The sequence below is a fragment of the Onychostoma macrolepis genome, chromosome 09 (genome assembly GCF_012432095.1).
Source record: "Onychostoma macrolepis isolate SWU-2019 chromosome 09, ASM1243209v1, whole genome shotgun sequence".
Taxonomy (NCBI): domain Eukaryota; kingdom Metazoa; phylum Chordata; class Actinopteri; order Cypriniformes; family Cyprinidae; genus Onychostoma; species Onychostoma macrolepis.
In genome coordinates this window covers 13,425,425-13,451,431 of record NC_081163.1, presented here as the reverse complement: position 1 = coordinate 13,451,431, position 26,007 = coordinate 13,425,425, and the positions used below count along the sequence as shown (strand labels likewise).

Here is a 26,007-nt window from a genome sequence, read left to right as displayed (position 1 = left end):
TTTTTCTTTTTAGTGATGGCTGACAGTTATTCACAGCATTCTGTTGCATCGTTATTTGAATTACATTATTGCTCAACAGCCTTGCATTGTGATATTATTGATTTCAGGTTTACCTGCCACTAAACCACAGATTGTGTTTGCTTTTGCATCACTCTCAGATTGCTCTTCATTTATAATTGGGTGGTAAAGAAAATGCTGTAAAGTTGATTTTTAATTTTAATGTGTAAAATGACTTCTACTTTAGAATACAAAGTATTTTTCACAAATAAATAAATATTTAATAAAAATATAATTTAAAAAGGAAGTAAACACTGTGACCAACAGGGCACTCAGTATTCTGGGAAGTTTGTGTGCATTGGTAATCTCATATTTTTTTAAATAATGCCAAGACACTCATTTTACATACAGCACACAGTGAAAATGACATGAATATGACAGTGGGCAAATGCATAAAGTGCAGCATAATTTGAAATCACGAGTTCCACGTCACGTCTCCAGTGAAGCTAAACTCTCCTCCTGTCAGCATTCAATTCATACGGATCGACCGTCACACAGACCACATGTGATCATGCAGGATACAAACACACACTTCACAAAATCTCACAGATGGATTCGACTAAATTAGCAAGGTTTGTGAAATTAAATGTTCATTAGTTATTCAAAGATTTGTTTAAATTATATAAATGCATATTAACTGAATGCTGACGGGAAACGAGAAAGTATATAATGTTTGCCTTTCTATTACTAATAATATTAAAGCAATCGTTATAAAAAATATTTGTATACATTTTAATTACTTTGTTTAACACTTCTATCTAGTCATTAGAGACTTCTATCCGTAGTAGACAGAACTGAATGATGACAGCGAACAAGAGGGAGAATGTGAGCTGCCGTTCTCAGCGCCGTCAAAATAAAAGTCCCGCCTTGAACACATCGGCCAAACAGAAACTTATTGGCCAATGCTGATATTTGAAAAATACCAAATATCGGCCGATATATCGGTCGACCACTAAAGTTGACCATACATTATGCAGATAGTCTAGCTTAGTGAGACATTAAAGGGATAGTTCACCCAATAAATGGAGATATTTTAATATGCTCCATTATTTTTATATGTACTCTGTCATTTTTCCTCTACAAATGTGGTAAATAGAAGCTCAACCATGTGCACTTAATGAGAGAAGAAAGTTGATTGGATGTCACGTCAGACAAGCTTGTTTCAGCTTCTGTTTACCATATTTGATGTGCTTTATGTATGTGTTGATTAGTGTTTATATGTAAATAAAAGCCTAAATGGAATCTGTTCATCATATAAAGCCATTGTGACTCTTCATAAGACTTGGATTAAACCGCTCGATTCATATGGATTTCTTTCTTGATGAATTTAAACTTTTTGAAGCTTGACATTTTGACGACAAAATGGTGAGAGAATATCTACATTTATTTTTGAGAGGTCTTACTGAGAATTTGGATTTCCTAGAAGCAAGTGTATCTCTGTCTTTATAGTGTTTCTGACTGAATAACGTTTTAACAATGGTTTAATGCATTTGTGGTCAAAAAACTGACACCCCAGCATTATGACCAAAGAAAAGGCGAGAGGCTCCCTTCGATTATGTTGCAGAGGGCAATTGTTATGTTCTCCAGGGATAGACTGCAGCAGTGTTATCTATTACACCTGCGTTCACCGAGCGCATGTTAAAAGGCAGGAATCAATGAGGATGAGACGCCTGGCAGAGAAAAGCACACCAGTTGGTTAGAAATTTGTAGCGCCTAGACATGAGAAGCAAACTGGCTATGTAGGTCAGCCAAGCAGAAGGAGCCTTTTCCAGCACACCCCCACATTTCCCAAGTTCCGCAGGCTCCATTCAGCTCTACATGCAGAGCTCCAGCCCACATGCATCCATTGACACGGCACAGGAAACTGACTCGGAGCATCTTAAAGCTGCTTTATCTTCCTTATGCTTTCTCTTTCATTTTTTTAATCCCTTACATGGATACATACTTTATGTTTGCTTATTTGTAGGATTATCCCGTCACTAAGATACATGAATCATTATGGTGGTTTACGTTTGTTGAGTGTGGCTTTCTTGTTTTTGTTTTTTTTTATTGTGAATTACACCACATAAAGTGCTAACAGGAGAACATCTAGAATTTTTTTTTTTTAAATCTCAGGAATACCTCAAATTATATAAATGTTATTTCTCAGCATTTAAATGATTTATGCTGTTTGTCTGTCCATTTTTATTTGATTTGCCTATATTATTTTTATTTTTTTTATTCAACCCTATTCTTACCATGAATAGTCTCAGATGCTAACTTGGCATCTAACCAAATAAATGTAATATATAGGTAACATGAAATTAATATCGACCCTGTTTACTTTACAATGTATATACCTGGTCATATTATGCATGGTGTATGAGTTTGTGTTCAGTAAAACAGAGCTGCTTAATATTTTTATGGACGTTTTTTTTTCAGGATTCTTTAAATAGAAATTTCAAAAGAACAACATTTATTTAACAGGGTTTTTTTAAATTCTTACAATGTAATAGTCTTTACTAAAACTTTAATCAGTTCTGACCTTGCTGAATAAATGAATACATTTTTTATTCATTTCTTTAAAAATAAAACCTTATACTGATTCAGAAATTTTGAACAGCGGAAAATTCCCTTTTTTCATAATATTCTAACTTTGTGACCAAAGCCAGGCGGGGTAGGGTACAATATTAATGATAATATCATTGCATACAATTAATAGACCAATCAGCTTGTAAATACAGTGCTTTACAGAAATGAAATGTTACGAATATCTTTTCACGTCATCATTTACAGCCTATATGGCAGACTTTGTTTTATGAGGCCACTTAATAGTGCTCTCCATGTTTATAGTAATGCATGTTATCTTCATATCTGATTCACATACTTTCTTAACCTGTGAACTGTTTGCATTGCAGACATCCTCTCCCAACTCATCCAACGAAAACTCCCCAGTGAGCCCACCAGATGACCAGGGTCAAGGGGACAGTCCCACTCCCCTGGAGGAGGAGGAGCCAGCTTTCCCCCACACTGAACTGGCCAAGCTGGATGACATGATCAACAGGTTAGGGCTTGTATACTACATCTGGTCAAATTGTGCTTATAATTATATCAGAAGCACTGGAGATGAACTGCAAGGATATTGATATGAAGGACATTTATTTAGCCTGTTATTCGCTGATAGTGAGATTACACATCTGTGTCTTGTCCGTGATGTATTATGTTTATTAATTATGTTTTTTCTTTTGACGTACAGACCTCGCTGGGTCGTTCCAGTTTTGCCAAAGGGTGAATTAGAAGTTCTTCTTGAAGCTGCTATAGATCTTTGTAAAAAAGGTAATGCTTTATTTTTAGGTCTCATTTATCATTTAATATTCTTGTTGTTTTCATTAATTGTTCTGCTGAGTAGTAGCAGAAGCAGTATTACCTTTATCTGCGTCATCTTAAGCTTTCACTTTTGCTCTCGAAGGAATTCTTCAGCCTGTGTAAATGTCAACCTCTGATAGGTTTTTCTTTCATTTCTGTGTCCAGGACTTGATGTTAAGTGTGAAGCATGCCAGAGGTTTTTCAGAGATGGCTTGACAATATCCTTTACGAAAATACTGACAGATGAGGCTGTTAGTGGATGGAAATTTGAGATCCATGTAAGTCCTGCAACCTGCTTGATGGTGCCATTTTCATCATTTCTTCCATTTCAGCAGCACATTTTGTCTTTTTGTTTGCACATTAAAGGGTTTTACTAACCGTTTGGCTGTCAGGTCTGTCCTCTCAAGAATTGATTACTTCTTTGGGCGACTGTGAAGAAACGTAATGTTATTTTGGTTGCCTTCATCTTATTTGGCTGGTTGATTGAAATGCCAAAGCTTTGATCAAAGAGCTCCTTTCAGTAAAACACAGGCAGTATTAGGACACAGCACTGAGTCATCGCTCTCGTATGAGGCTCGTTTTAGCTCTTCCAAGGCTGCTCTAGGATCAGCTTCAATGGCACTGCAAATATAGATCTCTTATTTTTCTTTTTTACGTTTTAAGACTTCCTACTCACTGTAAATCAAAGTGCATGAACTACGCTTGCATTTCCCAAAACATACTCAATGTTTCTAGGATTTCAATCTGTGTCTAATTCTCTTGGCAGCGGTGCATCATTAATAACGCCCACCGACTGGTGGAGCTGTGTGTGACCAAGCTCTCTCAGGACTGGTTCCCTCTGCTAGAACTCTTGGCAATGGCCACCAACCCCCACTGTAAGTTCCACATCTACAATGGTACTCGGCCCTCTGAGACGGTGCCTGCTGGGGTTCAGCTAGCTGAGGATGAGCTTTTTGCCCGTCCACCTGACCCTCGCTCTCCTAAGGTGAGAGGGTGTTTGTGCCAGACTTTTAAGAAGTCTTCAATTCATGAATTTAATTTAAGAATTACTGAAATTTATTGCTAGGCACACACATCACCTAAAATATACACTTTTCCTTATGCATACGTATATATTTGAACCTGTATGTTAATTTTATGATGTTAGATCCATATTATGAATCTGCCTTCAGCTTTAATTTCAGTGTTTTATTTTGTTTTGGTGTATTGGTCTGTTCAGTGAAAACTTCCCTGTTTATTTGTTTCCTGCAGGGCTGGTTGGTGGACTTAATAAACAAATTTGGCACGTTAAACGGGTTTCAAATTCTGCACGATCGATTCATGAGCAGCCAAGCTCTGAATGTTCAGATCATCGCTGCACTCATTAAGTAAGAACTATCAAACATTTAACTCATTTGCCTGGAACCTGGATTTTTTTTTTTTTTTTAAAGGTTTGACTCACTTGTTTGTTTTGCAGGCCTTTTGGACAGTGCTATGAGTTTCTCACTTTGCAAACGGTGAAGAAGTACTTCCTTCCCATCATAGAAATGGTTCCCCAGTTTCTAGAAAACCTCACCGATGAGGAATTGAAAAAGGAAGCAAAGAACGAAGCCAAAAACGATGCCCTGTCTATGATAATCAAATCTTTGAAGAATCTGGCTTCTCGAGTACCAGGACAAGAGGAAACCGTGAAGAATTTAGAAATATTTAGGTTAAAAATGATTCTTAGGTGAGCTGAACATTAGCTGAAACTAGTTTTAAGATATTCTGCAGTATGTTAAATGATTCTTGATCATTGACACTTTTTGTTACAGGTTATTGCAGATTTCTTCTTTTAATGGCAAAATGAATGCACTGAATGAAGTAAACAAGGTGATTTCAAGTGTTTCCTACTACACGCATCGTCATGGCAATCCTGAAGAGGAAGAGTGGCTGACGGCAGAACGCATGGCAGTAAGTCATGCTGCAGTACTTAACCAAATAGTCTGCATGACAAAGCTCATAACATTCTCCTGTTATTATCATTGAATATACTGCGCTAACAAAACTTGTGAAAAGCTTAGAGACAGTCGAAATAAAGCATTTGATCTGTATCTTCACATTAGCTGAATATGCACTTGTTTCCCACAGGAATGGATTCAGCAGAACAATATTTTGTCTATTGTGCTGCGAGACAGCCTTCATCAGCCACAGTATGTGGAGAAACTGGAGAAGATCCTGCGATTTGTCATCAAAGAAAAGGCCCTAACGCTTCAGGACCTGGACAACATCTGGGCAGCGCAGGTGAGACACATTTTTAAGTTTTCAGGATATTCAATATCTACAATTTTACCAATCAGATATTATTAACATTATAGCCATATGGTTATGTTTGTTGGTTAAATTACGTTAATTTGTTAACACATTAACTTTGGCAGCCCTTCTAGAATTTCTGCTTTATTAGTAAACTTTGCAGCAACTTGTAATTGTAATAATGGTATTTATATCCTCAGGCTGGGAAACATGAGGCTATTGTCAAGAATGTTCATGATCTCCTTGCAAAGCTGGCTTGGGATTTCTCACCTGAACAGCTGGACCATCTCTTTGACTGCTTCAAGGTTATTCTTAATGAACTGACGATTGCATTATTTATTTATTTATTTTTGCATAAAAAAAGATTCATAATATAGAGAACATGCATTATAGGTGTTTCATTAGGACTCAGCATTTCTGTGTGTCTTACTTGCATTCCAACCGTTTACAGAATCTCTGTACTCAATGGAATCATTTTATGGTTTATAGGAGAGCTGGACTAATGCAAGTAAAAAGCAGAGAGAGAAGTTACTGGAATTGATTCGTCGACTGGCAGAGGATGACAAGGATGGTGTGATGGCTCACAAAGTGCTCAATCTGCTTTGGAATTTGGCCCATAGTGATGATGTTCCTGTGGATATCATGGACCAGGCCCTTAGCGCTCATATCAAAATTTTGGACTATAGCTGCTCCCAGGTACTCTGTCAGCTTTATTTAAATAGTTCACTGTAAAATTGACTAAATATTTTTCTGTGCTAAACAAAGTCATTTTATAAGATATTTTGGTTGCTTGGAACAACATGAGGGGGAGTAAAAAAAGTTGAGGACATTGAATTAAAGACAGTGTTTTTGTTCTGCTGTAGGACAGGGACACACAAAAGATGCAGTGGATAGACAGATTCATAGAAGAATTAAGAACTAATGACAAATGGGTGATTCCTGCACTGAAGCAAATACGGGAGATCTGTAGCCTCTTTGGAGAAGCCCCCCAGAATTTAAGGTAATGCAACTCGACTCAACCATCTTTAACCATCAATTGCATTGATACTTGTTTTAGTAAACAAAAATAAAATGGACAAAGACATTGTTTGCTCATATTCAAGGAATATTTACATGAAAATGTCCCACACATTTTAGGAAAAGCATGTAAATGTAGCAAATGTATCGTACACATCCCTGTTGTTTTTCAGAAAGAAAATACCTATTAACTTACTAAAGAGCTTAGAGGGGTAAGTGGACAGCTAATTTTGGGAAATATTATCATTATTATTATAACTAATTTTAAAGCTGAAGTTTGCTTTTGGATTTCAGTAAATCTGTAATTTATGAAAATCTGCTTGGTGTGTCCTGCACCATCTAATCAAATCACCAATCAGTGTCCATGGACGAGGTTCATACGTATAAAGCTTCTTACAGTAAGAGTGCTACTGTGAGTCACGTTTCATAAACTTACAAATGCATGCTCTTGGACAAAGTTTGGATTTTGTGCACTCTTCCTTTGGGATGCTTTAAATGTGTGAGTCCATTGGAGAAAATAAAATTGCAGAAAGCTAAACTCACATTTTCCAATACTTTACAACAACTTATGCAATGAATTTAATATGACGAATAATTATTTTTCTGCCTTTGCTTTGATGGCATCTCAGGATATTGCTGCTTTAATGTAAATTTAAGCTTTCAATTAGGGACAGAGAAACATTGTTTCTATATACCTAAAAAGCCCATTGTCATACAATTTAGTTGAAAAACTTGTAAAATAATAGAGATATTAAAATGGGATGGTTAATTGAGTTATGTGTCTTTCTTTACAGTCAAACGCAGCGGAGCCCACATGTCTTCTATCGACATGACCTAATCAACCAACTGCAGCACAACCATGCATTGGTCACTCTTGTAGCAGAGAACCTGTCTGCATACATGGAGAATATGAGGCAGTTCTCGAAAGGTTTGTGAGGCTAACACTATTTGTATATATGGACATACCTCTTCATGTGTTATTCATTAAAAGGGGTTATGCTCGATATTTACACATATGAGGTTACTCTACAAAAAAACCCATAAATAAGTTTCAGAACTAAAAATACAAATTATTATTTTCTACTCATTTGAAATCGAGAGAATTGTGACATTGCATCTTAATATACATCATATACAAACATACAGCTCTATCAAAATGCTTGCCATCTCAAGTATCAAATGCAAATCATGGATACGGTTCAGTGAAGTTAGTAAATCTCAACAGTGGGTGTTTACTTCGATTTCTACAAGAGGTAACGCCCATTTCACTTCTCTGTTTTTCATCAGAGAGTGAAAATTGGGGTGGAAAATGATCGTTTTAATAAATATTGGACTTTTTGGTACAAAAAGCATAATATAAAAATCTGAATCTGAAATATCATGACTCCTTTAACATATATTTTCTTTTTTTTCTTTTTTATGCCCATGTTAAACATTTACCAGTGCTAACTTTTTATTTTATGTTTTATCAGAGCACACAGACTTTGATCCCCAGACGGTTAGGCCAGGAAGTCGGTATAGTCATGTTCAGGAGGTCCAGGAGCGGCTTAATTTTTTGAGGTATTTATACTTTACAAGCAACCTTCCTATACACTGCATAGATTGCAATTCCATCCTTTTCTCTTTTCACATTGTTATTTGGCTCCAAACACTACTCATTCTTGTCATGAACCGGAGTATCACAGCGTTTACCAGAATAAGCTGTTTATCACTGTTGCTAGGCGACAAAGGCCGCAAATGGAAAGTGTTTTTCACTTCACCTTTTACCCTGCTTTCTATCCCTTTGATTTCATTACTACAAATAAACACAGACAGAATGTTCTGTGTGTACTATACTATTATAATATAAAAGGCAAGTTATTTGTCATCATTGGCAAATTTCTTGTACACCAAGGAACAGACAGTTTCTTGGTGTGCACCTAATTTCAGAAAACAGCTTTCACACTAATCATGCTCTGACAGCAAATGCATTTGGTCTGCACCACAAGGTCTATTATGGAAACTCTCTAAAGGCTCACTACAAAACAAATCACTAAATACCCTCGTTCTTCAGGTTCTTACTGAAAGATGGGCAACTCTGGCTGTGCGCACCTCAGGCTAAGCAGATCTGGAAGTGCCTGGCGGAGAATGCGGTGTTCTTGTGTGATCGGGAGGCCTGCTTCAAATGGTACTCCAAACTCATGGGCGACGAACCCGACCTTGACCCTGACATCAACAAGGACTTTTTTGAGAACAACGTACTGCAGCTTGACCCCTCACTGCTGACAGAGAATGGGATGAAATGCTTTGAAAGATTCTTCAAAGCTGTCAACTGCAGGGAGGGCAAACTGGTGGCAAAACGCCGGGCATACATGATGGATGACTTGGAGCTGATAGGGCTGGATTACCTGTGGAGGGTAAGAGTCAATTAATGCTGCATTGGTATGTTCAGAGCTACTTATTCTGGGATATTACCTGTCTGAAATGCCTTCATTTTTAGTCTGTTGATTATTTTGAAATAAGTCAATGCATTTTAACAAAATGTCAAGTAGCAAAGTTGAAAATTTGCCCTTAAATGGAACTTTTGGTATTTTTGGGTGTTGTAATATCACTACTAGTAGTGTTTTTAAGCTAAATGAGCCCAAGGTTAAATTTAGCCAGATGCTAAATGTCAACCTGAGCTCAAACCATCTGTTTTCCTTATTTTTTCTGTAACAGGTTGTGATTCAAGGAAGTGATGATATTGCTAGCCGAGCAATTGACTTGCTTAAAGAGATTTATACAAACCTTGGACCAAAATTACAAGCCAATCAGGTAATAATACAGTGGAAAAGCATATCACTTGCTGTAGTAAATGTTGGAGTGGTCTTGAGTTTGTTTTTAAAATGTGTCATATGACTGTTTGCAGGTAGAGATCCATGAGGATTTTATTCAGTCTTGCTTTGACCGGCTCAAAGCCTCCTATGACACTCTGTGTGTGCTGGACGGTGACAAAGACAGCATTAACTGTGCCAGACAGGAGGCCATCCGCATGGTGAGAGTACTGACTGTTCTCAGGGAATATATAACTGAGTGTGACAGTGACTACCATGAGGAGAGGACCATCCTGCCCATGTCCAGGTAGACCCATTCAAACCTGTCATAAATTAACTCAATGAATTTGTATTTTCTGCTTGTCTATGATGGCCAGATTTGAATAAACTCTCCATTTAAATGATATTTTTTCTCTTTTAAGGGCTTTCCGAGGAAAGCATATCACACTAGTTGTGCGTTTCCCAAACCAAGGCCGACAGGTTGATGATTTGGATATTTGGTCGCATACCAACGACACAATTGGTTCTGTGCGACGCTGCATTCTGAACCGAATAAAGGCCAACAGCACGCACACCAAGATTGAGCTGTTTATCGGGGGAGAGATCATAGACCCAGCAGATGACAGGAAGCTAATCGGGCAGCTAAACCTCAAAGATAAAACTGTAAGCAGTTTTTTTCTCTATTTACTCAATAGGGCATTTCACACACACAACTTTTGTCTTATATTTAACAGCACTTTTGGACAGGATATGTTAGTTAATGAGAGTGCTTTTTTTTTTTTGTATATTTTTTTTAATTTAAAATTTTGTTTTTCTTTCTCTAGCTCATCACAGCCAAGCTCACCCAGGTCAGCGCCAATATGCCTTCCAGTCCAGACAGCTCCTCAGACTCCTCCACTGGCTCCCCTGGGAACCATGGCAATCACTACAGTGATGGGCCAAACCCTGAAGTGGAGAGCTGTCTTCCTGGCGTGGTGAGCATTGTGCCATAATTAAGCCAAACGGTCTATTTGTTGAAAGGGGAGTGCATCTATGGTCATGAAAAATATCTTCATAGAAGCTGTGTTGATAAATTGTGCGTATCCACCCATGGAGCTTTGCTGAGAGATCTGTAGAAGCCCCCCCCATTTATTACATTTATTACTGCATTTATTATAACTGCCTTTAATGTTTTTGTGTTTGGCAATTTTAAGTGTAACCTCTGATTCTTATTGTCTCAGATAATGTCCCTACACCTGCGCTACATCTCTTTCCTCTGGCAAGTTGCAGACCTGGGCTGTAATCTCAACATGCCTCTCCTGCGGGATGGAGCTCGTGTTCTAATGAAGCTCATGCCTCCAGGTGCTCTCTATGCTTCATTAGATGTCTGCTTGAGACATCTAGCTGCACCAATCTGCCGTCTCTATTCATTACTCACTGTTGTTGTCTTTCAGATAACACCACAGTGGAAAACCTGCGAGCCATCTGTCTGGATCACGCCAAACTCGGCGAAAACAGCCTTAGCCCCACATTGGATTCACGTTTCTTTGGACCATCACCATCTCAAGTGCTTTACTTGATAGAGGTTTGCTTGGTTGTCAATATGAAAATATTTTATGAAACTAGCCAAGCATAGACGCACAGCTGGTTATGTGTACCACACAAAAGCAGCGTTATTTTAGTATTATTTCCTCTTTTTTCTTCTTCTTTTAAGACAAAAATGTAATGCAAACAGTTAAGCACATTAAGAGAAAAAACACAAAAGGGGCAAAAAGTATAATATGTTTAAAATATTACAAAAATAGTTTTTATTTAGCTTTATTTTTATTTTAGTTCAGGAGGTTTTTTATTTTTAACTTTCATTTTGTTTTCAAATAATATTTATATTTTAATAAAATGTTAATTAAATTAAAATTTAATTTATATTTAAAAAAAAATAGCAACAAAAGGTTTTTCTATGTGGCATCATTCTTTGATATACGCAATGTTTCTGTGTGTCTCAGGTGGTGTACGCCTTGCTCATGCCTGCCAGTGGGACGTTGGGCGAGGATGCGAGTGACTTCCAGTACAACTTCTTGAAGAGTGGTGGCCTGCCCCTGGTTTTGAGCATGCTCACCAGAAATAACTTCCTGCCAAATGCTGACATGGAGACCCGGCGGGGAGCTTATCTCAACGCACTAAAAATAGCCAAACTGCTGCTCACAGCTGTAGGCTTTGGCCATGTGAAGGCTGTGGCGGAGGCCTGCCAGCCTGTGGTGGAGGGGACTATCCCTGTGTCGCCTGTAAGTTCCCCTTGCTTTAGCTCCTAACTGTTCCTTTCAAAGAAGTCTTGCAAAAGTATAAGCACAATACACAGAAAAGGTCCAGAACTTAGACCCTCAGTTTATTAAAATCAGTTTCAATCTTGTAATTTTATAAGAGAAACAATTTAAATACATTGTGATATCATATTGGGATTTTAAAACTGCAGCAATGGCATAAGAGAAAGACTTGGCGTCTTGGGGAGAAAAAGTGAACCTGCGTTCACTTGTGTGCTTCGCTTTACACTTTTGTCCAGTACCTCATCTCATAAAAGTGCATTTGGCACAGATCTAGTCTGTAGTTAGGACCAATTATGGGGGGATGGGATAGTAAAGTTTGCTTATTGCAAAAACACAATTCTGTTTGAAGCACTGCAAGGAAAGAAGTGATTTTTTTTTTTTTTTTTTTCTTCTTCTTCTCCTCTCTCTGAGTGGATTTTATAGGTTCATCACTGAGGGTTTCATTTCGGTTTAAGACCATAACCTTTCAGCCTCCCTGACATTCATCAATCATTAGAAACAGTCTGGCTTGCCCTATGTAGCTCCACAAATGTCATGGGTGTACAGTGTCTTGTAAGGAAACACTCACAGACTCCAGAAGCGTTTACATGAGGGAGTAATAACCATGAGAATGGGGAAAGTTAAATGTAGTTTGATCATGCATTTTTCTCTTTATTTGACTGTATTTGATTGTTTCTATGCATGTAATGGAACGGCATTTCTATGACTATATTTTTTGAAGCTATATTTTTTGTTAAAGCACTGAATGTTTCAGTACAAAAAAAAGAACATGATTTAAAGTTTTTGCCAGTATTGGGTAGAGTTTGCTGCATTTAAACTGTGCTTCACAGATTACAACTTTGTACAGAAAGGGTTTTTGGGCTATTGTTCAAAATTTTGGGGTCAGTAATTTTATTTATTTATTTTTTTTAAAGAAATTAATACTTTTATTTACCTGGAATGCATTAAATTGATCAAAAGTAATAGTAAAGACATTTATGTTATCAAAGATTTCTAGTTAAAATAAATTCTGTTCTTTTGAGCTTTCTATTCATCAAAGAATCCTGAAAAAAATTATCCCATAAATGTTAATATTTGCTTCCAAAAAAACAGTTTTAAACATTCATGATAATGTATCTTGAGCATGAAAAAAAGCATATTGAAAAGATAGAAAAAGTAAAATAGTAAAGTTATTTTGAACTGTAATAACTTCACAAGATCACTGTTTTTAACTGTTTTCAAATAAATGCAGCCTTGGTGAGGAGATTTTTTTCAAAAACATTAAATCTTTTTGAGCTCCAACTTTTTAATGGTAGTTATTGTCTGTTTTCTAGCTCTTTCTTGCGTTACTGTACATAATAGAGACATGAATCTGCAAGATTACACATTTTCACATTGTTCATAGATCAACCAAACCACACATGACCAGGCTCTAGTGCTACAGAACGCCTTGCAGAATATCCCAAACCCCTCAGCCGAGTGCATGCTGCGGAACGTGGCCATCCGCCTCGCCCAACAGATCTCAGATGAGGTATGTTATACAACACCCCACAACCAGCGCCTACAGAAACTTGTTTGTTTGCATTGTTCAAATAAATGTCCTTAGCTATCTTTAAATGTCTGTAATGATCCAAAGTATTTTTGTTGAAGCCTCTTTTGCGTTGCGTGTGACAAAAGAGATGTACAAAGGAAATAACTGAGGAAACACCTCATGTTTCAGGCTCAGTTTTCTTAGTTTGTCCTTCTCTTCCTGTACCCAGAACTTCTTCCAGGCCTCCAAGTACATCCCAGATATCTGTGTCATTCGAGCGGTTCAGAAGATAGTCTGGGCTTCTGGCTGCGGCTCTGTTCAGCACGTCTTCAGTTCTAATGAGGACATCAGCAAGATCTACGAGAAGGTGCTAATTTTTGGCTTTATTGGGGGGGGGGAAACTAAAACTATGTGTGATTCATTATTTATGAACTTTATTTGTGAATATTATTTATGCCTTTGATGTTGGATCTTCCACAGACCAATGCTGGCAATGAGCCGGATGCAGAAGATGAGCAGGTGTGCTGTGAAGCTCTGGAGGTCATGACCCTGTGTTTCGCCCTTATGCCCACTGCACTAGATGCACTTAGCAAAGAAAAGGCCTGGCAGACCTTCATTATAGATCTGCTGCTGCACTGCCAGAGCAAGTGAGTTATTATAAAATAGAGTACTGACATTTCTGTTATGCTGTTGCTTTTGTAACTTTTGTTGTATTTTTATAAAAGTTCATACCAGACTTTTTGTTTTTTTAATTTGGTGTCTGAAATTAATTTTTAATTATACATTTCATTTAATATTAAGTTGTGTAAATTACGGTATGGACCTAAAGTGAGGTATTGAATGTTTGAACTTGAAATTAATTTACTAACATTTTTCAAACTGATTTTTGTTACTTTATCAAACAGGATAGAATGGTTTCGTTTTATAAAATTAATTGCTAATGTGTACTATTATTTGCTTCTAGGTCTGTTCGCCAAATGGCCCAAGAACAGTTCTTCCTCATGGCCACCCGGTGTTGTATGGGCCATAGGCCTCTCCTCTTCTTCATCACCCTCCTCTTCACAGTTTTAGGTGTAAGTATCTTGTGTATTTCTTTGGGACACAGCTGGAGGTTTTTTTGTTGTTGTTGTTTTGGGTGTTAATTCAGAACATCTCATTATTTATAGTCATCTTTATCCTGTCCTTTTGTGTTCCAGAGCACTGCAAAAGAGCGGGCAAAGCACGCTGCTGATTACTTCACTCTTCTAAGGCACTTACTCAACTATGCATTTAACAGCAACATTAATCTTCCTAATGCAGAAGTTCTCCTAAACAATGAGATCGACTGGTTAAAGCGCATCCGGGTATGTTCATTTACCTAAACTTCTTTTTGGAATTAAAATAGCGAAAACTTCAGTGTGTGGAAATGAGTGTGTCCCCAGGATGAAGTGAAGAGGACTGGAGAGCCTGGGGTTGAGGAGACCATTTTGGAAGGTCATATCGGTGTCACAAAAGAGCTACTAGCTTTCCAGACCCCAGAGAAGAAGTTCCACATTGGCTGTGAAAAAGGAGGTGCTAGTCTTATCAAGGTAAACATTTCTGTAGTAATCACTGGCCTCTTTTGATACATAACATCATCAACAGAAAAAAAATATTTTATTTGCGACTGCATTGCCATATCAGACTAACTGATCTTCCTTTTTTCCATGAACTCCTTATAGGAGTTAATGGATGACTTCCTGTTCCCAGCATCTAATGTGTACTTGCAATACATGAAGAGTGGCGAATTCCCCACTGAGCAGGCCATACCTGTGTGTAGCACCCCCGCCACCATCAATGCCGGCTTTGAACTGCTGGTTGCACTTGCTGTCGGATGTGTGCGAAATCTCAAGCAGATTGTGGACACACTAACTGATATGTACTATTTAGGTGTGTGCTAATGTTGATTCCTGATTCCTAGAAATTGTGCACTCAACCCCATCAGTTTTCATGATACGTACAGTTATTTACTTGTTTTTTTTTATGTACCTTTAGGTTGTGAACCACTTACAGAATGGGAATATTTGCCGCCAGTTGGCCCAAGGCCTACCAAGGGTTTTGTGGGTCTGAAAAATGCAGGTGCGACTTGCTACATGAACTCAGTGATCCAGCAGCTCTACATGATTCCTCCCATTAGGAATGGCATCCTGGCCATAGAAGGCACAGGCAGCGATGTGGATGATGATATGTCTGGAGACGAGAAGCAAGATAATGAGGTACTGCCTAACATGGTTCATTTCCGGAGTCTCAGACTGAATGTTTCAAATAAAAATGGACTATAAAGCAAAAGAAATATCTCTGGAGGAGGTCACAGTATGATTTACTTAGATTGAGCAATGTGAATGCAAAGTGCTCAAGGTTTACTTAATTTTTAAATTTGGGATATTCCATATTTTTCCCATTATTGGTTTGAATTCACTTTCAACGGATAGTGTGAATGCAATTTAGTCACTTTTTGTCCATATAAAACGCTAAAGATTCAAAGAGCTTAACTGTTATTTTAGTATTATTTATATACTGTTACAGTTTTTATTATTATTTTGAATTGGCTTTTATTTTAATATTTTTAGTATTAAATTTGATTTTTAAATTCTGTTTAGCTTTAATTCCTGTTTTAGTATTCTTAGTAATTCTTGCATACTTGGACATTAAACAAGATTTTTCATCTAAATTCTTTTTTCCAATAATATATGAAGTTTATTTGCAAAAAATGTAAAAAAAAAAATTTAAATCATGTTTTTTATTACGTTATCATGTTTTTGTGTTAGTTAGCTGTTTTTTAAAGTTCTTTTTTAACCTAGTCAAAATAACCCAACTGCATTTTGATTGAGATTAATTGGATTGCACAATGAAAAACATGATTTTTGAGAATTGATAAAAATTGAGTTATGTTTTTGCAAATGAACTCTTATATATAGATATAATATTCAGCTTTATTTCAATTAGCAAAAACAACTTTTAATAGTTTTAGTTAACAGTAACATTGCATGTTGAACCAAGGAAATTTGCAATGGGCCATTAGCACCTGTCCCAATCACGGTGAATAAAAATGGGAGTAATATTGCCTAGGGAAGAGCTCAGGTGGGGGGGGTGTGGCTTCTCATTTCCCAGTATAATTAAGCTCAGGTGTGTGCTTTATTAACCCAGAGAGCACTTTACAACTCTTGCACTTGTTGTTCTAGAAGCACACGTAGTGGATTGTTCCTGGAGAGGTTGTGCTTGCAGTTTCTGATGACTGTTAATGTCATTAAATTGAAATAATATTGCACCTTTTTAATGGATGAACTGCCCAATGATGACTATCATCCTTTCTCGGTACCAAGTGACTGACAAATTTAGCCATTTCTGGGGTGTATGTGCCATGTGGGCATTCCCTGGAGCTGAGGGCATTTTAACAAAAGTTTTTTAAATTATTATGTGATTGAAGTTACTTACAACGATTGAAGTTTATTGAAAGTCTTGCTTTAATTTTGCAGAGTAATGTGGATCCCCGGGATGAGGTGTTTGGCTATCAGCACCAGTTTGAAGACAAACCTTCTCTCAGTAAGTCGGAAGACAGGAAGGAATACAACATTGGGGTTCTTCGGCAGTTGCAGGTCATTTTTGGACACTTGGCTTCCTCCAGGTTGCAGTACTACGTGCCTAGGGGATTCTGGAAGCAATTTCGGTAAATTCACCCTCTCTGTTTTATGTAATCCTCCTTTTAAGACTGGACAAGGCGCTATTCTCTAAACCGGTCTCTTCCTCTTTCTGCAGGTTGTGGGGTGAACCAGTCAATCTGAGGGAACAGCATGATGCCCTGGAGTTCTTTAACTCATTGGTAGACAGTTTAGATGAGGCTTTGAAAGCATTGGGTCACCCTGCCATGCTGAGCAAAGTGCTAGGTGGCTCTTTTGCTGACCAGAAAATATGTCAGGGCTGTCCTCACAGGTACATTGGAAATCTAATATTGTTGTTTTTTTGTTTTTTTTGCCTTAGTAGATCTTTGTGTCCCAGTGTAACGCACTCCATACTGTCTTTTCAGATATGAATGTGAGGAATCGTTTACGACGTTGAATGTAGATATCAGAAACCATCAAAATCTCCTTGATTCTATGGAGCAGTATGTGAAAGGAGACTTGCTCGAGGGTGCAAATGCCTACCACTGTGAAAAATGCAACAAGAAGGTGTGTGTTCAGTCTTTATCTTAAGGATGCCTTTTGTTATTTAAGAGAACACTGTTATGCTCAAGGTGGTGTGTCTACATGACAGGTGGACACAGTAAAGCGTTTACTCATTAAGAAGCTTCCTCCGGTGCTGGCCATCCAGCTGAAACGCTTCGATTATGACTGGGAACGAGAGTGTGCCATCAAGTTCAATGATTACTTTGAGTTCCCACGGGAATTAGACATGGAGCCCTATACAGTAGCTGGAGTAGCCAAGCTGGAGGAGTCCGATGTGCACCCAGAGAACCAGGTATTACACCAACATGGTCTTTCTTTGGTATTCAAATTGTCTAATTAAATTAAATGCCATCCGGGAATATTTTATATAGCTGAGGTTTTAAAACTGTCCTTAGCAGCAGGTGGTCCAGCAGAATGAGCCGTCAGAGCCGGAACCCCCCTGCAGCTCTCGTTATCGTTTGGTGGGAGTGCTGGTCCACTCAGGCCAGGCTAGTGGAGGTCATTATTACTCCTACATCATTCAGAGGAACGGCAGTGGTGGTGAGGGAGAAAGGAACCGTTGGTATAAGTTTGATGATGGAGACGTCACTGAGTGCAAGATGGACGATGACGAGGAGATGAAGAACCAGTGCTTTGGTGGAGAGTACATGGGTGAGGTCTTTGACCACATGATGAAACGAATGTCCTACAGGCGACAGAAACGCTGGTGGAATGCCTACATCCTCTTTTATGAGCGTATGGACACATTAGACAAGGACAGCGAGCTGGTTAAATACATCACTGAGCTCACAGTGACCAGCAAACCTCACCAGGTGAAGATGCCCTCTGCTATTGAACGCAGCGTGCGCAAACAAAATGTGCAGTTTATGCACAACCGTATGCAGTACAGCTTGGAGTACTTCCAGTTCATCAGGAAACTGCTGACCTGTAACAGTGTCTACTTGAACTCACCTCCAGGTAAATCCAGACATTGACCTTGCTCTATTCTCCGCTGTTGTAGATGGGATCAGGGCTGCAGCATGCCATTCATTTTGAATCCATTCTTCAATCTGTTTCTTTTGAAAAATGGATAAAAAGCAGAATTTGACTTTCTTGTATCTTGAGGGAAATCCTGATATTAAAAATAAATTGTAATGTCTAAAGATTAAATTATGTAAATTAGTGGTCGACCGATATATCGGCCGATATTTGACATTTTTCAAATATCGCCATTGGCCGATAAGTTTTTCTGTTTGGCCAATGCATTCAAGGACTTATTTTGACGGCGATAAGAACGGCAGCGCCTGAGCACACAGTGCTCACATTCTCCCTCTACTAGTTCGCTGTTGTCATTAACAGTTCTGTCTAATACGGATAGAAGTCTGTCTAATAATCAGATAGAACTGTTAACAAAGGAATTGCATGTATACAAAAAGTATTATAACGATTTGCTTTTATTAGTAACAAAGGCAAACATTATAATACTTTCTCGTTTGCCGTCAGTATTCAGCAAATATGCATTTATATCATTTAAACAAATCTTTGAATGACTAATGAACATTTAATTTTACAAACCTTGCAAACTTCGAATCCAGTTGTGAGCTCTTAAGTGTGTTTGTATCCTGCATGATCACGTATGGTCTGCGTGACGGTAGATCTGTATGAATTGAATGCAGACAGGAGAAGAGTTCAGCTTCACTGGAGATGCGCGATCAACAAACTTTAAACTCGCAATTTCAAATTATGCTGAGCTTTATGCATTTGCCCACTGTCTCATTCATGTCACTTTCACTGTGTGCTGTATGTAAAATGACCGTTACCTTGGCTTTATTTGAACAATATGATTCCCAATGCACACAAACTTCTCAGAATACGGAGTGCCCTGTTATAGAGTTTACTTCCTTTTTAATTATATTTTTATTAAATATATTTATATAATATTTTAATCCATTTTCAAATTATTTCAAATTTCTTAAATATTAACTAAAATAAATAAAATTATATCGGCTACCCTGCTTTCCAAGATATTTGCATCGGCAGTCAAAAAACCCATATCGGTCGACCACTAATTTAAAAGCTACTTTGTTTATTTCTAACATTTGAGAAAAGTTAAAGTAGTGTTGAAAGTTTGGGGTTGGCAAAATATTATTATTTATTTATTTTATTTTTTTGTTTAACAAGACATTACCAAGCATTTATTTGATTTATTAAAAAAGGAATATTGTGAAATTATTACATTTTAAAATGACTTTGTTAAAATTTTCAAATGTAATTTATTCCTGTGATTTTTACACAGCTGGTATTTCAGCAGCCATTACTTCAGTTTTGAGTTTCACATGATACTTCAGAAAACATTTATTATTGTGCCTACATTTATTATGTTGGCAGTTGAACAGTTGTGCTGCATAATATTTTTGTGGAAACTACTTTGTAATACTTACATGAAACTATGTATTTATGAGTCTCAATATGAGCTCTTGGTATTTTGGGCTATGAAGTTAGTTTAGTTAGTTCGTTTTTTTTATTATTATTATTATTATTATTATTTCTCTGTCTACATTGTGCGTATGCCGAAAACTTTTTTTTGACTGCCGATATCTTGGAAAGCAGGGTGGCCGATATAATTTTATTTATTTTTATTAATATTTAAGAAATTTGAAATCATTTCCATTTGAAATGGATTAAAAATACATTTGTAAAATAAACACTTATACTTTCAGACATACTTTTAGAAATACTTTAGAAGTATTTTTCACAAATCAATAAATATTTAATAAATATAATTAAAAAGGAAGTAAGCACTGTAACCAACAGAGCACTCTGTATTCTGGGAAGTTTGTGTGCATTTGCAATCATATTTTTTCAAGTAAAGCCAAGGTAACACTCATTTTACATACAGCACACAGTGAAAATGGCATGAATATGACAGTGGGCAAATGCATAAAGCGCAGCATAATTTGAAATCACAAATTTAATGTTTAAAGCATTCAATTCACGGACCGACCATCTCACAGAGCACATGCGATCATGCAGGATACACATGCACACTTCACAAGATCTCACAACTGGGTTTGACTAAGTTTGCAAGGTTTGTGAAATTAAATGTTCATTAGCCATTCAAAGATTATTTTTTTTAAATGATATAAACGCGTATTTGTTGAATGCTAGAGAAACGAGAAAGTATTATGTTTGCCTTTCTATTACTAAAAATATAAAAGCAATCGTGTTAATTTGTTTACATTTTAATCCCTTTGTTTAACAGTTCTATCTAATTATCCGACTTCTATCTGTATTAGACAGAACTGTTAACGACTATGGCGAACAAGAGGGAGAATGTGAGCACTACATGCTCAGGTGCTGCCGTTCATCAGCGCCGTCTCATGATGTTGCTAAAAAGAACATTTATTTTGTGTAATGCAATGTTTATGCGGTTTAAGGTTCAAAAAACACATTTTCCACATACTGTACATTGTTGCTCCTCTATGCCCTGCCTTTCTGAAACGCCGATTTTTACAATGCTCTGAGATGCGAGGCGTGCTTTGATTGGCCAGCTATCCAGTGCGTTGTGATTGGCCGAATACCTCAAGCGTGAGACGGAAATGTTACGCCCCTTACCGTATTGTGATGCCATGTCCCGCCGCGACGACACAATGAATAAAACCCATTATAAACAAGGCGTTTGTTGCATCCAGTGGGGACATAATCACTAATTATAATGACTTGTACTGTCTTTTTACGCATCGCGTTGTGCCGTGTAAACATTACCATGTCTGCATTTGTGATCGAAGAAATGACAAACAACAAGCACTACTCTACACTGTTCAAAACTCGCGTTTGAATCGTCAGTGGCAAATTCTTTAAATAAGAAAACGTACTTACAGGCTGCGAGTCAGAAGCGCCAGTCTCCTTGGAAAGTTGGAATTGCCCCACTTTATAGAAATGGTCTTTGAGCATAGCTGGCAGGCTACTCCTAGGTTCAGGAATTAGTCCTCCGTAAAATGCGCTGCACACACTCTAATATTTGGGTTGAACTGTTCTGGAACAGTGTTGTAAATACAACTTGAGCACTGATTTCTAGTTGTGTCCGCTTTTGGAAGCCCAAACAAAGTTTCGCTTTCACAATGAGAAACAGCATCTCCAGGACATGGTGCCAGCGGCAGCAACAATACTACAGTGAGAATAATAGTTCAGCCGCCTTTTGTTGTGTGTACATTTGGGCGGTGTTTTGCAAATCTTCCCACACCGTGGACGTAGACATGTGAGGGCAGGTTTGAATCAGCCGTTTTAGGTGGGCGTGGTCGAGTCTTAACTTTTATAAAGAATATCTCTTTGGTTATGAGACTTTAGTCTTTGCAACTTCAGGGATCTTATCTATGCACAAACAGCTTGTAACACTCCAAAGAGAAAGGAAAACTTGAAATTGCATCATATGACCTCTTTAAAGTCTTTTGCGCTGTCAAAATAAAAGTCCTGCCTCGAATGCATCTGCCAAACAGAAAAATTTCATATTATATATCGGTCAACCACTAGTTGCAAGTGAGAGTTAAACAGCACAGTATCTACACATAAAAATTGTCAACTTTCTCGTTTTCCACGTACAAAACTGCACTTTTAGCTTCACCATTAGCCTTTTTCACAAAAATCGGAAGTAACGTCAGCGCAGGGTAAAATTAGTTCCGTTACAGGTCTGTGCCTATTATATCAGTATACCCTTTTCTCAAATAATGCTTCTTACCTTCTGTTTTGTCTGTTTTCCAAGTTGTTGTTATATAATCTATAAAGAAATAACATTTTACTTGTAACTTTATATGGTCACTCAGACCGCTGACTCATGAGATAATATGGTTAACATAGCACCACATGGTTTCTATTCTCAGTCTCCGGCAGACTCAATTTACTCAGTCATTTCCCTCGAATCACCACATCATGATAAATTACTTCAAAATGACAGCATTTATGACCAGATGCACATTTTTCCAAGAATACATTAAACAATTCTCAGTCCGGTTGAAGCATATTAAACTCAGCACAACAATGTAATCCCAATAGAATAGGAACAAAGACATGAATCGGAGTCATCTCTTGTGCCCTGGAAAATACATATTAAACATTATACTACGTACATTTACCCCATCACATTAATAATTCAAAGGAGAGCAAGTAGAAAATACAACATTACTTTAATAATAATAATATTGAAAAATCATGTGGAGAGTCATAATGCACAGCCAGCACCAAACGGACAGAATGTCAAAGCTAACTGAATTATAACTGCCACCATTTAGAATTAAACAAACTTGTATTTGTGATGACCCGAGCTGACCAAACAGTTAATTGTGAAATGTTTGAGCTTTGTAGAGTACAGTACCAGCAGCTCAAGCATTTTCATAGGATCTAATTTGTAAAAAGACTTTGATTCTCAAATTCATTCTTGTTAAGTACGGCCGCTGTTGTCACCGGAAAAACTTTTACCCTGCAAGCGCCAATCCAGAAGCCAGAAACGCGGAAGTGTGAAAAAGGCTACTTGGCCTCGAAGCGTGTTTGGGAAATGGGTTTCCTTTTTCCTCATTACACATCATACTCCTATTGTTGCTGCTGCAGAATAATCTATTCCAAGGGATGGTGAAAGTCATTGTAGCATTAACGATTATTTTATTTGTGGCTTTTAGGTCAAGACCATCTTTTGCCTGAAGCAGAAGAAATGGCTATGATTAGTATACAGCTCGCTGCTAAATTTCTCTTCAGTACTGGATTCCACACCAAGAAAATTGTCCGTGGCCCTGCTAGTGATTGGTAAGCATGTGATTTCTGTGTTTATCAGGCACATGCTTGCCTGTGTTCTTGAACAGTTGATTCCTCGTTTATCTACAATTAGTTGGTCCTCGTTTCTTTTATTTCAGGTATGATGCTCTGTGCATCTTACTACGACACAGTAAGACTGTGCGTTACTGGTTTGCACACAACGTCCTCTTTGCATATCCGAACCGCTTCTCGGAGTACCTGCTTGAGTGTCCCAGTGCAGAGGTTCGAGGAGCCTTCTCCAAACTCATTGTATTCATTGCACATTTCTCCCTGCAAGATGGACCCTGCCCTTCACCCATCGCCTCACCTGGACCTTCAAGTCAGGTATGTCTCGTCAGTGTAGGCTTCCCTCATTCATGGGAAATCGGGTAATGTCTGAAATTCAGAGCTCACTCCATAGGTTCTTGTACATTTTTCATTTTATGTCCTTTTGTCTCAGAGCTGTGATAATTTGAGTTTAAGTGAGCACTTGTTCCGTGCTGTACTTAATCTGCTGAGAAGGGAAGTGTCTGAGCATGGCCGTCACCTGCAGCAGTACTTCAACCTTTTCGTCATGTATGCCAACCTTGGTAAGGACCACCTCGCCACCCTTAAGGTCTACATCCATACGGGCTTGCATGCTATAGTTCTGTCCTGTCTCACTCAATTTCTTTCTCTCAGGCTTGGCAGAGAAGACGCAGCTGTTGAAGCTCGGGGTACCAGCTACCTTCATGCTTGTGGCTCTGGATGAGGGCCCCGGCCCTCCCATTAAGTACCAGTATGCTGAGCTCGGAAAGCTCTATACTGTGGTCTCACAGCTGGTTCGCTGCTGTGATGTGACATCACGTATGCAGTCCTCTATCAATGGTGAGAATTTTATACATTGCTGCAAAATGTGTGTGTTCTGATAACAAAATGGTCTGTAGGCTTTCACATGCAGTTTTGGTCCCCATTGCCCAATGAAGATACTCATCCTTGCTCAGGAATTCCTGACTGACACACAGCCATCTCCAGGCATGAGTGCCAGGTTGGCATTGCTTGGAGCTGAGGGCATTTAAAGACAAACAAGCAGAGATGCACTTTTTTTTTTTTTTTTTCCCAAGCCAATACACTGTTTTAGTAGTTTGATATGTTGACACTAATTTAATGATTTGCATGGAAAACAAACATTTTTTCCAGACCACAAGCCAGGATATGAACTGACATTTCCACATGTTGACACTTTTAGGAAACCCACCCCTACCAAACCCGTATGGTGACCCCAACATCACCGCTCCCATCATGCCTCTGCAGCAGCTGGTGGTGGACATCCTGTTTGTGCGTACCAGTTATGTGAAGAAGATTATCGAGGACTGCAGTAACTCGGAGGACACTATCAAACTGCTGAGATTCTGTTGTTGGGAAAACCCACAGTTTTCCTCCACTGTGCTGAGTGAACTACTGTGGCAGGTGAGGGGGATTACCAGCATTTGTCTTTGAGAAAATGTTGACGATTTTCCACTTAAGCAACATTGTGCACTTATAACAATGAAATTACAATATTTACATTTTATTTGGCCATTCAGTTTCCTAAAGACGTTCATTGGACTAAACTTGTTTCATTCTATCTCCCACTCTTGCAAATTGTGAGTGAGAGAATTTAGACAAGTATTTTAATAGCATCTGGTTTAAACTTAAGTAGCATAATGCTATTGGAGTTTGGATGGTCTGTGAATAAACTGTGTTTATTCACAACCGTCTGTTAACTCTTATGTTGATGTTAAATGTATAAAAAATATAAGTTTCGCTGTATCATCTAGCCATGTTTCTGATTGTCTGTAGATGGTTATTAACATTGGTGTTTTTGCGTAGGTGGCATATTCATACACGTATGAGTTAAGGCCTTACCTGGACTTGCTCCTTCAAATCTTGTTTATTGAGGACTCATGGCAGACTCACAGGTCAGTCTATCTTTCCACTTCAAGTTTAGCAAATGTCTCTTATATGAACCAATGTACGAAGAAAAAGCCCCAGAACAGCCTGAAACGCATAATGGCACAATGGTAATTGAGTACTACAATTCAGTTCCTGGAGTGAAGTCCTTAAAGGGTTAATTCACCCAGAAATGAAAGTTAGCCTGTGATTTTACTCACCCTCAAGGCATCCTAGGTGTATATGACTTTCTTCTTTCAGAAGAATCGAATCAGAGTTATATTAAAAATTGTCCTGGCTATTCCAAACGCTATCATTGCGGTGGGTGTTTCTGTTCAACAGTCCAAAAGACGTCAAATAAAGCGTTCGCATCCATAATAAAGTGTGCCTCACACGGCTCCAGGGCGTGAATAAAGGTCTCCTGTAGCGAATCCATGCATTTTTGTAAGAAAAATTATCCGTATTTCAAACGTAATAAACACTTTTTTCTCACTTCCGCTATCTGTCGTACAAGTCGTTCCGGGCTGATGACGTAGGACGTATGCGTCGTGCGCGCGCCTCTAAGCTATGCTAGTCTCGTGAGTTTGTTTACAGGAGCAAAATTAAGCAAAGTTTCCTTACTTTAGCAAAGGAAAACCAGTCTCCTCTTGGCTTATATCGAAATTTCTTTACAAATCCTCGTTTTGTGCTTCTAATTAATGACCGGCATTTTTTGTTCTCTCTCCGCGTTCGTCACACGTCATCTGCCGGAACGGCTTGCATGTATGACAGTCAGCAGAAGTTTAAATATGGATATTTTTCTTACCAAAAACGCATCAGTTCGTTACAGGAGATCTTTATTCACCCGCTGGAGCTGTGTGAGG

At 38.1% G+C, this 26,007-nt stretch overlaps 1 protein-coding gene across 8 annotated transcripts in view; it reads left to right on the top strand.

The window, feature by feature from the left end:
• The window catches only part of usp9 (ubiquitin specific peptidase 9), a 35,059-nt gene that overhangs the window by 4,141 nt on the left and 4,911 nt on the right, over positions 1-26,007 (top strand). For 4 of the 8 annotated variants that reach the window (XM_058786688.1, XM_058786687.1, XM_058786685.1 and 1 more), the window contains exons 3-43: positions 2,955-3,100; positions 3,293-3,372; positions 3,568-3,680; positions 4,169-4,387; positions 4,654-4,769; positions 4,859-5,110; positions 5,196-5,334; positions 5,512-5,664; positions 5,874-5,978; positions 6,163-6,369; positions 6,537-6,673; positions 6,864-6,902; positions 7,485-7,618; positions 8,163-8,250; positions 8,744-9,086; positions 9,388-9,483; positions 9,578-9,789; positions 9,905-10,145; positions 10,307-10,456; positions 10,703-10,823; positions 10,916-11,046; positions 11,465-11,743; positions 13,167-13,292; positions 13,522-13,659; positions 13,773-13,939; positions 14,257-14,365; positions 14,489-14,635; positions 14,714-14,860; positions 14,993-15,200; positions 15,306-15,526; positions 16,787-16,977; positions 17,067-17,240; positions 17,335-17,476; positions 17,562-17,765; positions 17,869-18,430; positions 23,122-23,245; positions 23,353-23,578; positions 23,694-23,823; positions 23,915-24,100; positions 24,462-24,682; positions 25,085-25,173. In XM_058786688.1, the coding sequence (XP_058642671.1) occupies positions 2,955-3,100; positions 3,293-3,372; positions 3,568-3,680; positions 4,169-4,387; positions 4,654-4,769; positions 4,859-5,110; positions 5,196-5,334; positions 5,512-5,664; positions 5,874-5,978; positions 6,163-6,369; positions 6,537-6,673; positions 6,864-6,902; positions 7,485-7,618; positions 8,163-8,250; positions 8,744-9,086; positions 9,388-9,483; positions 9,578-9,789; positions 9,905-10,145; positions 10,307-10,456; positions 10,703-10,823; positions 10,916-11,046; positions 11,465-11,743; positions 13,167-13,292; positions 13,522-13,659; positions 13,773-13,939; positions 14,257-14,365; positions 14,489-14,635; positions 14,714-14,860; positions 14,993-15,200; positions 15,306-15,526; positions 16,787-16,977; positions 17,067-17,240; positions 17,335-17,476; positions 17,562-17,765; positions 17,869-18,430; positions 23,122-23,245; positions 23,353-23,578; positions 23,694-23,823; positions 23,915-24,100; positions 24,462-24,682; positions 25,085-25,173 (7,013 nt within the window). The remainder of the gene's footprint in view (positions 1-2,954; positions 3,101-3,292; positions 3,373-3,567; positions 3,681-4,168; positions 4,388-4,653; positions 4,770-4,858; positions 5,111-5,195; positions 5,335-5,511; positions 5,665-5,873; positions 5,979-6,162; positions 6,370-6,536; positions 6,674-6,863; positions 6,903-7,484; positions 7,619-8,162; positions 8,251-8,743; positions 9,087-9,387; positions 9,484-9,577; positions 9,790-9,904; positions 10,146-10,306; positions 10,457-10,702; positions 10,824-10,915; positions 11,047-11,464; positions 11,744-13,166; positions 13,293-13,521; positions 13,660-13,772; positions 13,940-14,256; positions 14,366-14,488; positions 14,636-14,713; positions 14,861-14,992; positions 15,201-15,305; positions 15,527-16,786; positions 16,978-17,066; positions 17,241-17,334; positions 17,477-17,561; positions 17,766-17,868; positions 18,431-23,121; positions 23,246-23,352; positions 23,579-23,693; positions 23,824-23,914; positions 24,101-24,461; positions 24,683-25,084; positions 25,174-26,007) is intronic. The other 4 variants (XM_058786691.1, XM_058786690.1, XM_058786686.1 and 1 more) reach the window with 2 other exon arrangements.